At 35.9% G+C, this 13,673-nt stretch overlaps 1 protein-coding gene across 1 annotated transcript; it reads right to left on the reverse strand.

Annotated features, from left to right (window-relative positions):
* Positions 1-10,439: 10,439 nt before the first annotated feature.
* LOC111891482 (phosphoglycerate mutase-like protein 4) lies at positions 10,440-13,508 on the reverse strand. The gene is made up of 7 exons (XM_023887542.3): positions 13,256-13,508; positions 13,001-13,097; positions 12,554-12,604; positions 12,327-12,437; positions 12,097-12,228; positions 11,842-11,917; positions 10,440-10,827 (listed from the first exon to the last, which is right to left on the reverse strand). Exons 1-7 carry the CDS (start codon positions 13,480-13,482, stop codon positions 10,601-10,603), a joined length of 921 nt encoding a protein of 306 aa, XP_023743310.1. The 5' UTR covers positions 13,483-13,508; the 3' UTR covers positions 10,440-10,600.
* Positions 13,509-13,673: the final 165 nt, after the last annotated feature.

Consider the following 13,673-nt stretch of genomic DNA (forward strand, 5'->3'; position numbering starts at 1 on the left):
CGTTACAAATCTTAAAGTTTGGGTTGTTACATGATATTTTTTGATGGCTTATATCATTAGCTTATTTGAAGATCATTGTGACTTGGAAGGGGAGCTCTTCAAAGAAAAGAAGTGATTCAGTTTCTTTGTTCTGAAATGGGTTTTATGGCGGGTTTGGTTTTCATGAAGATTCTTTGGGATTACATTCGAAAATGAAGTTTAAATACATTACTTCAGTGCTTGATTTATATATCCTAGAGCCCGTGTTTGAAGACTATTGAAGAATCAAGATTCGTGGATTGCTTCATATATTCCTCGTTGCAGATCTTTTTATTTGCTAGATGCTTGTTTTGGAAGTTAAAGCATTGTCATCCATTCCATACTTTGAGGGGGAGATTGTAGGGTTTCAAAGCACTCCATGGATGATGGCAATGGGCCCCTTTGATGAATTCTAGGTTAAAAGCCCAAGACTTGTCTTTTCCCTATAAATAGTCATGTATTATTCACAATTAGGGTCAAGAGTGTGAGGAAAAATGTAGCCGCCACGTGAGGTTTCTTATGTAGTGTTAGATTCTTTAGTCTATGCTGAAAGTGTAATTTATTCCTCATATTGAATAAATCGAGTGATCATTCGACATTATCTTCATTATTTGTGTTTGTTCTTATTTTCCGCATCTTGTTCATCAAATCACAATTAGGGTTTTAATCCCAACAATTTTCTTGATGACCAAGCAGCCCATAACCCCTTATCCAAGGGGCTTTGGACGAAATCTCGTTGGGTTTCCCTACAGATTTTCGTCCACCTCTTCAAATGGGTTCTAAAGACTTCCTTTTCCAACTATTAATAAATAGAAAAACACTCACTGTACTTTTAATTAATCCAATTAATTTCTTATTAATTATTAATTAAATACTATGATTTCTAATATATTATTTTCATAACACATTAATAAATCATTTATTTAATTTATTATTAACATAATAAATTAATATATCTCTCTCTAAAAGTCACCCTGTCCAATTGCTAGGTTTGGGGGCAATCCAAAAGGACTATGCTACTATTAATTCAAGTATATACCAATTTTAGTTATGAGCTTAGACACCTAATCCAACAGTCTCCCACTTGGATAAGTCTATAACTATAATTCCCAGTATAACTTCTAAATCAATTAGAAAATTGTACCTTCCAAAAGTCGTTGTCGAACTCTACCTAATAAGTTACGTGTCCTAAGATAAGTAAGCATATAGTTCTCCATTCTGCAAGTTATCATTCGAACATGAGACATGGAATAGAATCAATTTCATTGTCCAAGACTTTGTTTCCCGATTTCTGATTTGTGATGATATAGGATTTCTAATTGAACATATCAATTCTGTTCTGGTTGGGCCCAACACTCTAAGTCAACACCAAATTACCGAGGGGACCAAAGATATCACTTTTCCTGTTAAATCAAAAGGAACAAATAAAATTTGACTCATACGCTTGCATTTTTTACTCATCAAATCATGTATGACAATACGTTTTATAACATCAAGTTACTGATGCGTTTACGCATTACCAATGTACAACCAACTTGTAAATTACAAGTTATATATCTCTATTTTGAGATTATAAGATATTATCATCTCAGAATTATTCGTGATAAATTCCATGAATTAATTCTCTGAGCGTGGGTTTATCTAATACTTAAATCTCCATTTCAAAGTACTCATAAATGTTGTAGCAATACCATTGCTATATCTAAAATTCTTTAGACAATCTACAATTCAATTCATGACAATCTTAATTCACTGCTTACTTCCAAAAGTACAAATGATTAAGGAGTTTGAATAATCAAATTATTTGGGAAGTAAAACATGCAAAGTGAAGCACAATAATAAACTAATTAACTATGGTCTCAAAACTTATTGAATATAATTAAAACTATTATTATTATTTAATCATCATAATAATTACGACTTTTTTCATTATATAATGTTTCGAGTAATCAACTAATCACTTGAATTAAATAACATCACTCATTCCAAGTTATAAACATGTGTACTATGTCTCTTTATGGTCCTTCCTTTATGAACAGATCGACGGGACACTATTCCAAAGATGTTCATTTCACAATTCTAAATTCTTATCACTAAAATGTATTGCAATTCCAACCTTACATGCTTTGACCTTCTGTGATGTCAAGGCTTCAAAGTCACAAAGATTGAGCCAACGATATTACAGAATGTCCGATTGGAAATTTGTTACTAGAAACAATTCCATATTAATTAAGTATTAAATTCAAGGTTCACTCCTTGAACACCTTTTTTAAAATTAATTTTTTCAATTCACATGTAGATTTGATAATAATCAACTCCCGTTATGGAAACATTTCCATATTCCCATACAACCATCAATTTTGACCAAGAAGCATTTCAATCTAAAAGATGTCACTATGGTTCTTCCAAACAATACCATACTTCCAACTGTCTACAAGAAACCAATCTTTTGGTATAACCTTAGAATGTTCTTGACAGTTTGTTTAACAACTTCAGTCACACAAAGTTCTTGTCCTTTTTCCTCTCAATGCCCAAGGCATTTGGAAAAATCATAACAAGTGAATATTATAGAATATGTAATCGATCCTATATTTGAAGCATATGGGACTCGATTCATTATATCTTACATAAGGATTTCATATATGTTCAATCTCTTGCTATAATATGTACATATATATAATTGTTGGGTTATGAGCAAAACATCAATCCTATGGTGCACATGCAAACCCTGAATCTTTAGATCTAGGTTTCTATATTTGTACATTCAATAATCATCCAAAGCTCTCAAACCCTAATCTAGCATACAAAAAAATCGAAATCTACATCTAATGAAGAGTTAAGATATTACCTTTGATTGTAGCTTGAAGAACTTGAGCTTTTGAGAACCTATCACCTCAAATGTGATGCCTCTAATGAATCACAAACACCAAAGCAATTGGATGATCTTGGAGAGTGAGAGGGGGAGGCTCAAAATCGGCTCTATGATCCTTAGGGTTCAAGTGGCCGATTTTGGGATGCCAAAGGGGTCTTTATATAGCTGAAGAATTAGGGTTTCAGTCAAAGACGTCATCCGGTTGCTTAGGCTCTAAGCAGCCCATAAGAATCTTCCAGAACCTTAGCCCTTGGACGAAATCCTTCTGGGCTCCCATAAGATTTCGTCCAACCCCTTTCCAAAGGGTTCCTCATCCCATTATGCAATTATATTATAATTGCAACTTCAGTCCCCTTAATTCAATTAACCTCTTTTGACCACGGAATTAATTCTAAATTATTTCTTGACCAATGTTAATTAAATAATATGATTTCTCCTTTAATTTATTATTCATATAATATATTAATAAACCACAATAACCTCTTTCTCCATTATTCATCCAGTTAAGTTGCTCTGGTGAAAGCAACCCAAAAGGACCATGCTACAACCGGGTCAAGTACATACCAAATATAGTTATAGGCTTAGACACCTAATCCAACAGTCTGCCACTTGGATAAGTCTAATAACTATAAATGCAGGTACGACTTCAAAATCCGATTGGCAATCGAAGCTCTCAAAAGTCGCTATCGAACTCTGACACGTCCTTTAGATAAGGGATCTTATAGTCCTCCGTTCTCAAGATATCGTATGGACAATCACATGGAACATAGTCATACTTATTGTCCAGCAGTTTGTTTCTCGATCTCTGATTTGTCTGACATAGAACTTAATTGAACACATCAATTCAGTGCTGACTGGGCCCAACACATAAGTCAAAACAAAATCATCGAGGGGTCCAAGATATCGCTTTTAGCCTTGTAGGATAAAAGGAACACATAAACTTCGACTTATGTGCTTGTACTATTTACTCATCAAATCATACACAATATTACGTTTTATAACATCAAGTTACTGATGCGTTTACGCATTATCAATGCATAACCAACTCGTAAACAACAACTCACATATTTAGGTTTAAAGACTATGATAATATCATCTCATAATCACTCGTGATTAAATTTCATGAAGTGATTCATGTGAGTGCGGGTTTAATCCAATACTCAAATCATATTTCATAAGCACGCATGAACGTTGCAGCAAACCTTTGCTATGTCTAAACACTTAGAAATTCTACAAGCCAATTCATGACAGTCTTCTTTCATACTTACTTCCAACGTATGATCGACTGTGGATAGTTTAAATCATCTTATTATTTAGGAAGTCAAAACATGCAAAGTGAAACAATAGTAAATAATTGACACAAGATAGTAAAATTACTTATAAATAAAACACCTTTATTTAATCATCAAAATGTCAATTAAAATTTATCTATTACAATTTTCTAAAAACTATCTAATGACTAAAACTAATATCGTCCTTCAGCCCAATGCTCCTAGCATGCTGCAAGTGCTTAACCCTACTAAGTCCCTTCATAAGGGGATCTGTCGGGTTCTCTTCTGACGATACCCTCTTAACCACGAGGAGTCCCTCTTCTACCCAATGTCTAAAGAAATGGTATTTCCTGTCAATATGCCTGGATCTGCCATGATCCCTCGGTTCCTTGGTTAAGGAAACCGCACATTTTTTATCGCAGAAAATATCCATAGGCTCCTTTATGGTCGGTACAACCCCAATGTCTCCGATGAAGTTCTTTATCCATATTGCCTCCTTTAACGCTTCGCTCGTTGTTATGTACTTTGATTCGCACGTTGAATCAGCTACGGTCTCCTGCTTGGAACTTTTCCAAGTCACTACTCCTCCGTTCAGGGTAAAGACCCAGCCCGACTGCGAATAGAAATTATCTCGGTCAGTCTGAAAACTAGCGTCACTATACCCTCGCACTCTCAAGTCATCACTCCCACCAAGGATAAGAAACCATTCCTTAGTCCTCCGAAGGTACTTAACAATATTCTTTACTGTGATCCAATGCACTCTACCATGGTTCCCTTGATATCTGTTGACCATGCTCAAAGCAAAGGTCACATCAGGGCGAGTACATGTCATAGCATACATGATTGAGCCAACTGCGGAAGCATAAGGTGATCTGCTCATCTCTGTTATCTCGACATTAGTACTCGAGCTTTGAGTCTTACTAAACTTGGTATTGCTTTGGATTGGTAACTCCTCCTTCTTGGAATTCTCCATGCTAGAACGTTTTAACACTTTATCCAAGTAAGTACTTTGACTAAGTCTTATTAGTCATTTACTCCTATTTCTCAATATCCTTATCCCAACAATATAATTAGCTTCTCCGAGGTCCTTCATAGCAAAGCACCTCCCAAGTCAAGACTTAACCTCCTGCAAGATTGGGACGTCATTTCCTAGGAGCAGTATGTCATCCACATACAAAACGAGAAAGCTAACTATACTCCCACTGGATTTGACATATACACGGGACTCATCCTTTCTTCTTGAAAAGCCAAAATCTTTGACTTTATCATCGTAACATAGATTCCATCTATGAGATGTTTGTTTCAATCCATAAATGGATTTCTCAAACTTACACACTCTATTAGGGTGCTCTGCATTGACAAAACCCTCTGGCTGACTCATGTAAACATCTTCAGCCAACATCCTATTATAGAAAGCGGTTTTGACATCCATATGTCATATTTCATAATCACGAAACGCAGTTATGGTTAGCATAACCCTTATAGATTTAATCTTTGCAACTGGTGAGAAGGTCTCATCATAGTCAACTCCGGTAGTTTGAGTAAAGCCCTTCGCAACCAATTGCGCCTTATACGTGTGTACTTTCCCATCCATGTCTGTCTTCTTCTTGAAGATCCATTTGCACCCGACCGTCTTACGACCTGGTACATTGTCAACCAAGTTCCAAACTTGATTGTCATACATGGACTGAATCTCACTGTCCATAGTCTTTTTCCATTTTGCAAACTTCGGGCCTGCCATGGCTTCCTTGTAGTTGTTAGGTTCATCCAAATTGATTAGTGTGCTATCACTAATAAATGTATCACCCTCAGCAGTTATATGAAAACCATATAATACGGGTGGAACACTAACTCTACTGGAACCTCTAAGAGGTAAGGATTCGCCAATCGGTTCAACAGGAGTTTCCTCCTCAGGTTGAGCACCAGTGATAGAGGTTCCTTCATTGTTTGATTCTTGAAGCTCTTCAAGGTCAATTTGCCTCCCACTGTCCTCTTGGCATATGAGTTCTCACTCTCGGAAAACCCCTCTCCTCAAAACGAAGACAACATTGTCACTTGGTCTATAGAAGAGATATCCAAAGGACTTTTGCAGATAGCCAATGAAAATACAGCGTTCACTACGAGGTTCGACCTTGTCGTGAGTCTCTCGTCTTATGAAAGCCTCGCAACCCCAAACCTTGATATGTGCCAAAGAGGGAGCTTTCCCTGTCCACATCTCGTGAGCTTTCCAATGCCCTTTCTCATGGCAGTGGTAGCACTCTCCATCCTTTAGGTTAGAAGAGGGAGCAGCATGACCATCTTTGGTTCCACTAGAAGAGGTACCATCGTGAGACTTTCCCTTGTAGCTCTTAGAAGGAGACCTCCTCTTCTTTCCTTTTCCTTTCCCAATAGCCAAGACAGGGGCAGCAGTAGTAGGAGTAGATGCAATAGATTTTCCTTTCAGACTACTCTCAGCAGTCCTTAGCAGGCCTTGAAGCTTGCTAAGAGTGACCTCCTCTTTGTTCATGTGGCAGGTCATACGAAACTGGTCGTAGCAAGGAGGTAAGGAGTGTAGAATAATATCTATGGGTAGCTCCTTATCAAAGTTGACATTCAACTTCAGCAAGTGGTCCACATATCTCTGCATTTTTTGCAAGTGAGCCGTGATGGACACTCCATCCTTCATTTTGGTAGTGATCATCGCAACGATGATCTCATACCGTTCCTGCCTGGCACTTTGATGGTACATTTCCATCAAATCTTGGTGCATCTCGTAGGTATAGTAGTCCTCGTAGGAATTTTGGAGTTCCGCAGTCATTGTTGCGAGCATGATGCCATGAACCTTCGTAGCATCTCGCTCATGAGTTTCGTAAGCAACAATTTCTTCGGGAGTGGCAATGTTCATTAACCTCCTTTAGCTCCTTGTCGAGAACATACTCTTTGTCCTCGTAAGGGGGTGACCATGCAAATGTTGTAGATCCTATTGTTAAAATCGGACCCATCGAATATGGCTCAAACCATGAAAATAGGGTTTGGGCACTGATCGCGTATGCCCAACATACTCCTGGTACGCGCAGTGTACCAGGGATGCCCTAGTACGCCCTCCATATTTCTCATACGCTCAGCGTACTAGATTAAGTCCAAAACCTTCTTAACTTCTAACGGTCATAACTTCTCCGTTCCAACTCCGTTTTCGATGATATTTATATCCATGGAAAGGTATTGAGGACCTCTACAACCCCCATCTAATTTATTTTGACTTAAAACACATCAAACTAAAATCCTTAATTCATAAAATAAGACTGAATCACCATTTTTCCCATTTTACCCTTTGACTCCAAAGCACAAGTCGAATTCTTGGATCACATAATATACATTACCCACATCCAAATAGGTCTAAACCTCTCTTTCCTACAACCTGAAGCCTTGTGATACTTGATCTTCAGGTCACGGCCCCGAATTATGAAACGACTCGAAATTGGGTGTTACACCTCGCCCAACATTAGTCCCCGCCCAGTCCAAATCTATCAATAACATACAATGGGCCTCACCTGACATCGGGCCCCACCCAGTATACATGCAAACACATAAAATACATGCAAGAGTCACACATGCAGCTAGCATTCCAATAACAATAATCAATGGGCTTGTATTTGTGCCTTCGACCTGCCAAAACATTTTCAAAAGACTCGCCTCAATCAAATGATACACACACACACTCACAGGCTGCTACTACAATGGCTCCTCAACTTAACACATTCGAACTAACTCTAATAAATAAGTAGGGTAATAAACACAACTACAATCCTAAATCGCAATCCCTCTTATAAAGGTTAAAATCCCCTTTTACCCTTCCTACCCTAGGCGCAACAAACCATTGCCCAATCCTAAAAGTCCTAAAGTCTAAGAAATGGCCCAATAAGGGTTCCAGTGAGTACGGACCGCGTACCACTAGTTATGTCCCGTGTACAAGCTTCACATCGAAAGGGAATCAGGGCTCAATCGTGGTACGCTGAGTGTACACCTTTGTACCCCCCGCATACTCAAAATGCAAAAACTCTTATTAAGCACTTAATGCTTAAGTACAGACATCCAAAACACAGCTCTTGCTCAAGGGAAACGTCTTAAACGATAAAGTCATCAACTTGATGCATGTGCATGGCTCAAAGAGGACCAACATGCATTTCTAACACTCTAACTTCATATTAAGACCATTATTTCATGCATGGTTGAGCTTAACCCATAAAGATGTCATTTTTATGATTCTACAACTCCAAAAATGCCAAGAAATGACCAATACAAGTTCTAGAGTAACTTCTACTCACAAGAACCAAACCAAGGGACCAAAATATACCAAATAAAATCTCAAATCTAGATTTAAGCTAAGGAGTCATAAATTTTGAAGCTTTATACCTCCAGAAGCTTGCCAGTGTTAGATTTACAAGCTCCAAGCAAACTAATCCTCCTCCAATGAGTTCTTCTTCTTCAAGATGCACCAACACACCAAAACGAACATACAAGGCTCAAATTCTCTAAAAAGGGATTAGGGATTCGAGATAATGCTTTGGGGACAATGAAGGATGGTAATGAGAGAAACCATGGGGCATAAGGTGCTTAAATAGGGTTCAAACTCTAAAATTTAGGGTTTGCCTCTGGCTCATGTACGCCCAGCGTACTAGGAGGAAAGCCTCGTGTCCAAGTTTCGCCATGGTACGCCCAATGTACCATAATTACGCCCAGCGTACTAGGCCAACTCACAAAATCAATTAACACTTTATATTTAAGAAATTTACCTAAAAATCGGGAGTTATATTTTCCATGCAAATGGAACCCACCCCAGCTTTAATTCTTTCTTCAAATCAACTTTTGAAAAATGACACAACACCCCCCTTGACTTATAAATCATAATAGTTAATAAATGTATTTATTTTAACTATTTTATTATTATTATTAATTTTTTTGCACTAACAAGAATTATATACAGAGAATCTGAAGATGTGTTACATCAATGTACCTAAGTTGTCTATCCTCATAATATTGTGAATTTCCCACCATGAAGCTCTATAGAAAACATGTAAAGATTTGCTTCTTTGTCAAGACAAAATACAAAAAAGAAAAAGGAAATTAGTAACTTTCCTTACTACAATCATTTTTTTCATTTTTTATTGATAATCAACTCATTAATAAAAGACTAAAGAACTAACCATATGTGGCTCTCGTATCAAAATATTGTCTTAGTGGTCGAATTGTCTACATTTGAAAAACCATCTTTAAACAAATGTGGTTGTGATGATCTAGAATGCTATTTAGAGTGAGGGTTTTATATGGTTTAAGGATAAGAATGTATGAGAAAGAAAATGAAAGGCCAACTAAAACCTAAGAGGTATAAGCGTGACTACAGGCATTATTGTGTTTTAGCGACAAAGATGAAAAGACAATTTTCCCTCACATAAGAGGCTCATGGGGTGTTTTAGCGGATGAGATTTAACGGAAGTCATCTCCACAGACCAAATCCTCAATAAAGTTAGGCCGAAAATACCATATCCATAGTTTTAAAAGTCATTCCACGGAAACCAAAGAGTAAACCACATTGACCAAATTTGTAATCTTTTCTACTTTTTTATAAAAATGTTACTACATTATTGGTTAATTTATTATTTTTTGTAACTTTTATTTTATAATGCTAAAAATACAGTGTGTAACCAAAACAACACGTTGATGATGCCAAAGTGTTGATAAAAGGATGAAATGTTACACGTCAATTCAACGAGGTCATGCAATCCAAACAAATAGTTTTTATGAGAAGGTGTTGGAGTATAAGTTAGAAATACAAGTTAGTTATGGATGCACCTAAGTAACATTTGAATTCAATTTTAAAGAAAATGATCCAAGGAGTGTTAGTTTACTTGATAAAATCTCACAACCACTAGAACAAGGCTTTAGAAAAAGCAAGTCTATTAGTGGATAACTACATGCAATACTTTTACAACTCAAAGATATTTTCCTAATCTCACAACACTCCTTGACTCATTTAAGTCCCAAATCAGGAAAGTGTTACAAAGAATCACTAAGGAACAAAATGGATTCAGGATTTTATAAGCTCTTTCTCTTATCTTTAAAAAAAACATATTGATAAATAAAAAATAAAAAAAATAAAATAAAATAAAAAAAAAAACTTTTTTATAAAATTACAGCTAAAATATATTAATTCATTTTGGGAAAACTTCTGACACTAAAGCACGAGAATAGTCCAAGTCATATCCATATGTAACCATGTGCGAAGGTCAATGTCGACCTAATTTCTTTCAACCAAATCATTATTCCCCCAACTAATGGGATCACACACAAATCAATTTCAAACATTAATTCGTTCCAATAATTCCAAGATTTTAAAATTTTTTAATATTGTAAATCAATCTATTATTCATGATTAAAATATTCAATGTAGAAAATGACAAAACTACCCCGAAGTTCTATCACCACCAAAACCCGAATCCAAATACCCAGCCCCATTAAGATGACTCACATCCCCCCATGACTTGATCACCCATCGGTCAGGATCTGATAAGTGAAGAACATTGACCGAAACATTCAGTATCCTTCCTGCCCGCTGCCCGCTTCCTGTATAAGCCCGCTGGTGAAGTGCCCGGATCACACCGCCATGTGTCACCACCACCACCCTCTCTCCTGTCAAAATAAAATATATTATATATAAGTTACAAGTTTGGTCCTTGTACTTTACACAAAATCACAAGTTTGGTCCATTTTTTGAGATCTTCCTTAAGCTTACATTAAATAGTGTATTTAGCCCATGGACTTTATTTCTTTGAAGACTTGTATTTGGTTGTTGGAGGGACTATATCCGCAACCAAATGCAAACTTAAGGACGATTATTGCAAAGATTTCAAAATTTTGGACTTAACTTGGAAATTTGAGCAAAGCACACGCACCAAATTTGTAATTTGATATAAACTAGTGTTTAATTCACCCCGTACATTGTGGTAGAGAACTCCTTTGCAATTAATAAAAACGAAATCTATAAAAAGAAATTATGTAAGGGACAAAAAGCGTAACTTTAAAATATAGTAGGGAACAAAATCGCAACTTATAAAATACCAACAATTTAACTTTGAAAACTGTTCAAAATTTCCAGAGAGATGTTTATATTGTGTCTTATATTATACGTTGTAAGGCTGTGTTTGGCGCGCCACAGCTAGCAGATAAGCTAGCTTATTTTTCGAGTTTTTTATGTTGTCGTGTTTGGTAAGCCAAAAAGTAGCTTATAAGCTAGCTTTTTGAAAAACTACTTAGACTAGCTTTTTAGGAGCTTTTTTAAAAATTTCCAAATACACCCCTTAATTAATTATAGAAACACATACTCTCACGTGTCCTTTTATGTAATTTTATATATTTCAGCTAGTTTTACCAAACATCATTTTTTATCAGATAGCTTTTCAGCTATCAGTTAACTTTTTATTTAAAAGCTAACTTTTCAGCTACCAGCCAGCTTTTCAGCTAGTACGCCAAACATACCCTAAATGTAAAAGTTGTAATGTGATTTGGATTTAGTCATTTTTGTTCTGGAAAAAGTAAAAAATCAAAATGAATAGTAACTTCCACGCACAAACCATATTTGGTAATTAATATATACACAAAAGTGCAAAAATGGTCCCTGTGGTTTCTCGTTTTATAGTTTATTACCTCGGTGTTTACTAGCAATTGTTTGTAATGAAGATGTGCAACGTTTATAGAGTTGATCTAGACTTTCACCACCACCCTGTACAAATAATAGATTAAAAGGGAAAATTGCTAAAAATAGAAACATACTTTACTCTTTTTACCAATATAGACAATGTAATTTATTTTTTTTTACATTTCTTTACCCATAATAGCAATATATTTACATTAATGTGTTTTATTTTTATTTTTATTTTCACAAATGAAGTGTGTACTTACAGGAATTTCAACGTTAGTGTGTCGAGATTGAAGAGCTTCATATGCTTTGGTTTTAATTTTTGGTGCTTCACTATATACAAGACCTTGAAGATCACCTAAATGTCTCTCTCTAAGGGTTTCATCTTGAATAACCTAAAATAAAATAGTTTAGTTGTGAAAAATGGTTTTTGAATGATTTTAAAAAGTATGTGAAGAATTTATAAGTGGGAATTAGAAATTTGGAATCATACCTGAAGCCCACCACATCTGTTTGCTATTGTTTCAGCAGTTTCAAGAGCTCTTTTCAGGTCTGAAGAATAAATGGCAGAGATTTTGGATTCTCCGCTTAATCTTTCAGCCACCTTTAAGATAATAAGATTTTTAATTTAACAAAAAAAGTTTGAGTAAAAACTAAAAAGCATTATGTAAATAAATAGTAATAGAATGATGCATGTTCACATTATAAGATGTAACTTACTGCAACTGCTTGTTGTCTCCCAACATCATTTAGGTCAATATCTAAGTGTCCCTGGTCAACGTAAAGAATGAAAATTCTTAGAAGAGCCATGAAAGACTATAGGAAAAGGTTCATCTGTTCTATTCTTTCCAAAGCTTAATTAACAAATGACTTCCTTAAAAGATGATGGATTTGCTCAATTTGCTCAATAATCAAATGAAGATGTGGTTTATGTATTTACACATAAGTATGTATACATGTATGAAAGATACTTAGCACAGGGGAACAAAAATTAGGACCTCATCACACTACATTTTGTGATGGATTAACAGATTAGGTATTTGCAAGGAGATCAGATTACTAGAGGCATATTGGTCATAAACAACTATGTATCAATTAAAAGGGGAAAGTTACTAATTGATCACTAACTATTAAACAATTACATCCAAGTTAGAAGTTCGATAAAACCTGGATTCTTTTCTCGGCATTCCACTCCGTTTCACCATGACGCACAACTACGATCTCAGTAAAATTCCGATCAACAGAACTGAGTTCAGCATCACCACTGCGATAAGAAAGGAGAGTACGAAGAGTTGATAAGTTAAAAGATCATAATGCCCTAGAAATTATCGAAATGTGTGTACACCAATCCACACATCAATACATACATGATAACCTGTATCGATCATATGTAGATGATATTTGCTTAACTGTTATACTCACCTGGAATGAGTATCTGCCATTAAAGTAAAGACAGCCGTGAGAAGAAGAGGGATTGGTTGAAGCGAGACGGAGAAGCTTACGAACTGTGTTCTTGGCCACCACAGGATCCGATTCCGGTTGTTGGATCCGTGAAGGTTTGAAAGCTTTACAATACTGTGACGAGAGATCAATGGTGGCAGAGAAATGGCTGATGATTCTAAATGACACCAAGTGCACAGTGTACTCATTCCCCTTTCATCGGAATTAGGTCTGTTTAAACTTTAAACAGTTTACAAGTTACAAGCTACTCAATTGATATTACAGATGACACCCTGGTGTTTGTTATAAATTCATTACAACCCCTTTCAAAACTTTTGTTCATTATGGTTATGGCCGCTTGTTACTTCACATTTTGTTTAAATTCATTATTCAGTTTTTT

The sequence above is a fragment of the Lactuca sativa genome, chromosome 4 (assembly GCF_002870075.4).
Source record: "Lactuca sativa cultivar Salinas chromosome 4, Lsat_Salinas_v11, whole genome shotgun sequence".
Lineage (NCBI taxonomy): Eukaryota > Viridiplantae > Streptophyta > Magnoliopsida > Asterales > Asteraceae > Lactuca > Lactuca sativa.

Coding starts and splice junctions, on each gene's coding strand:
- LOC111891482 (XM_023887542.3), bottom strand. CDS start 13,482: ATGAGTACACTGTGCACTTGGTGTCATTTAGAATCATCAGCCATTTCT. Junction 12,229..12,326: donor ACAGATGTGGTGGGCTTCAG/GTATGATTCCAA, acceptor ATTTTATTTTAG/GTTATTCAAGATGAAACCCT. Junction 11,918..12,096: donor ACACTAACGTTGAAATTCCT/GTAAGTACACAC, acceptor TTATTTGTACAG/GGTGGTGGTGAAAGTCTAGA.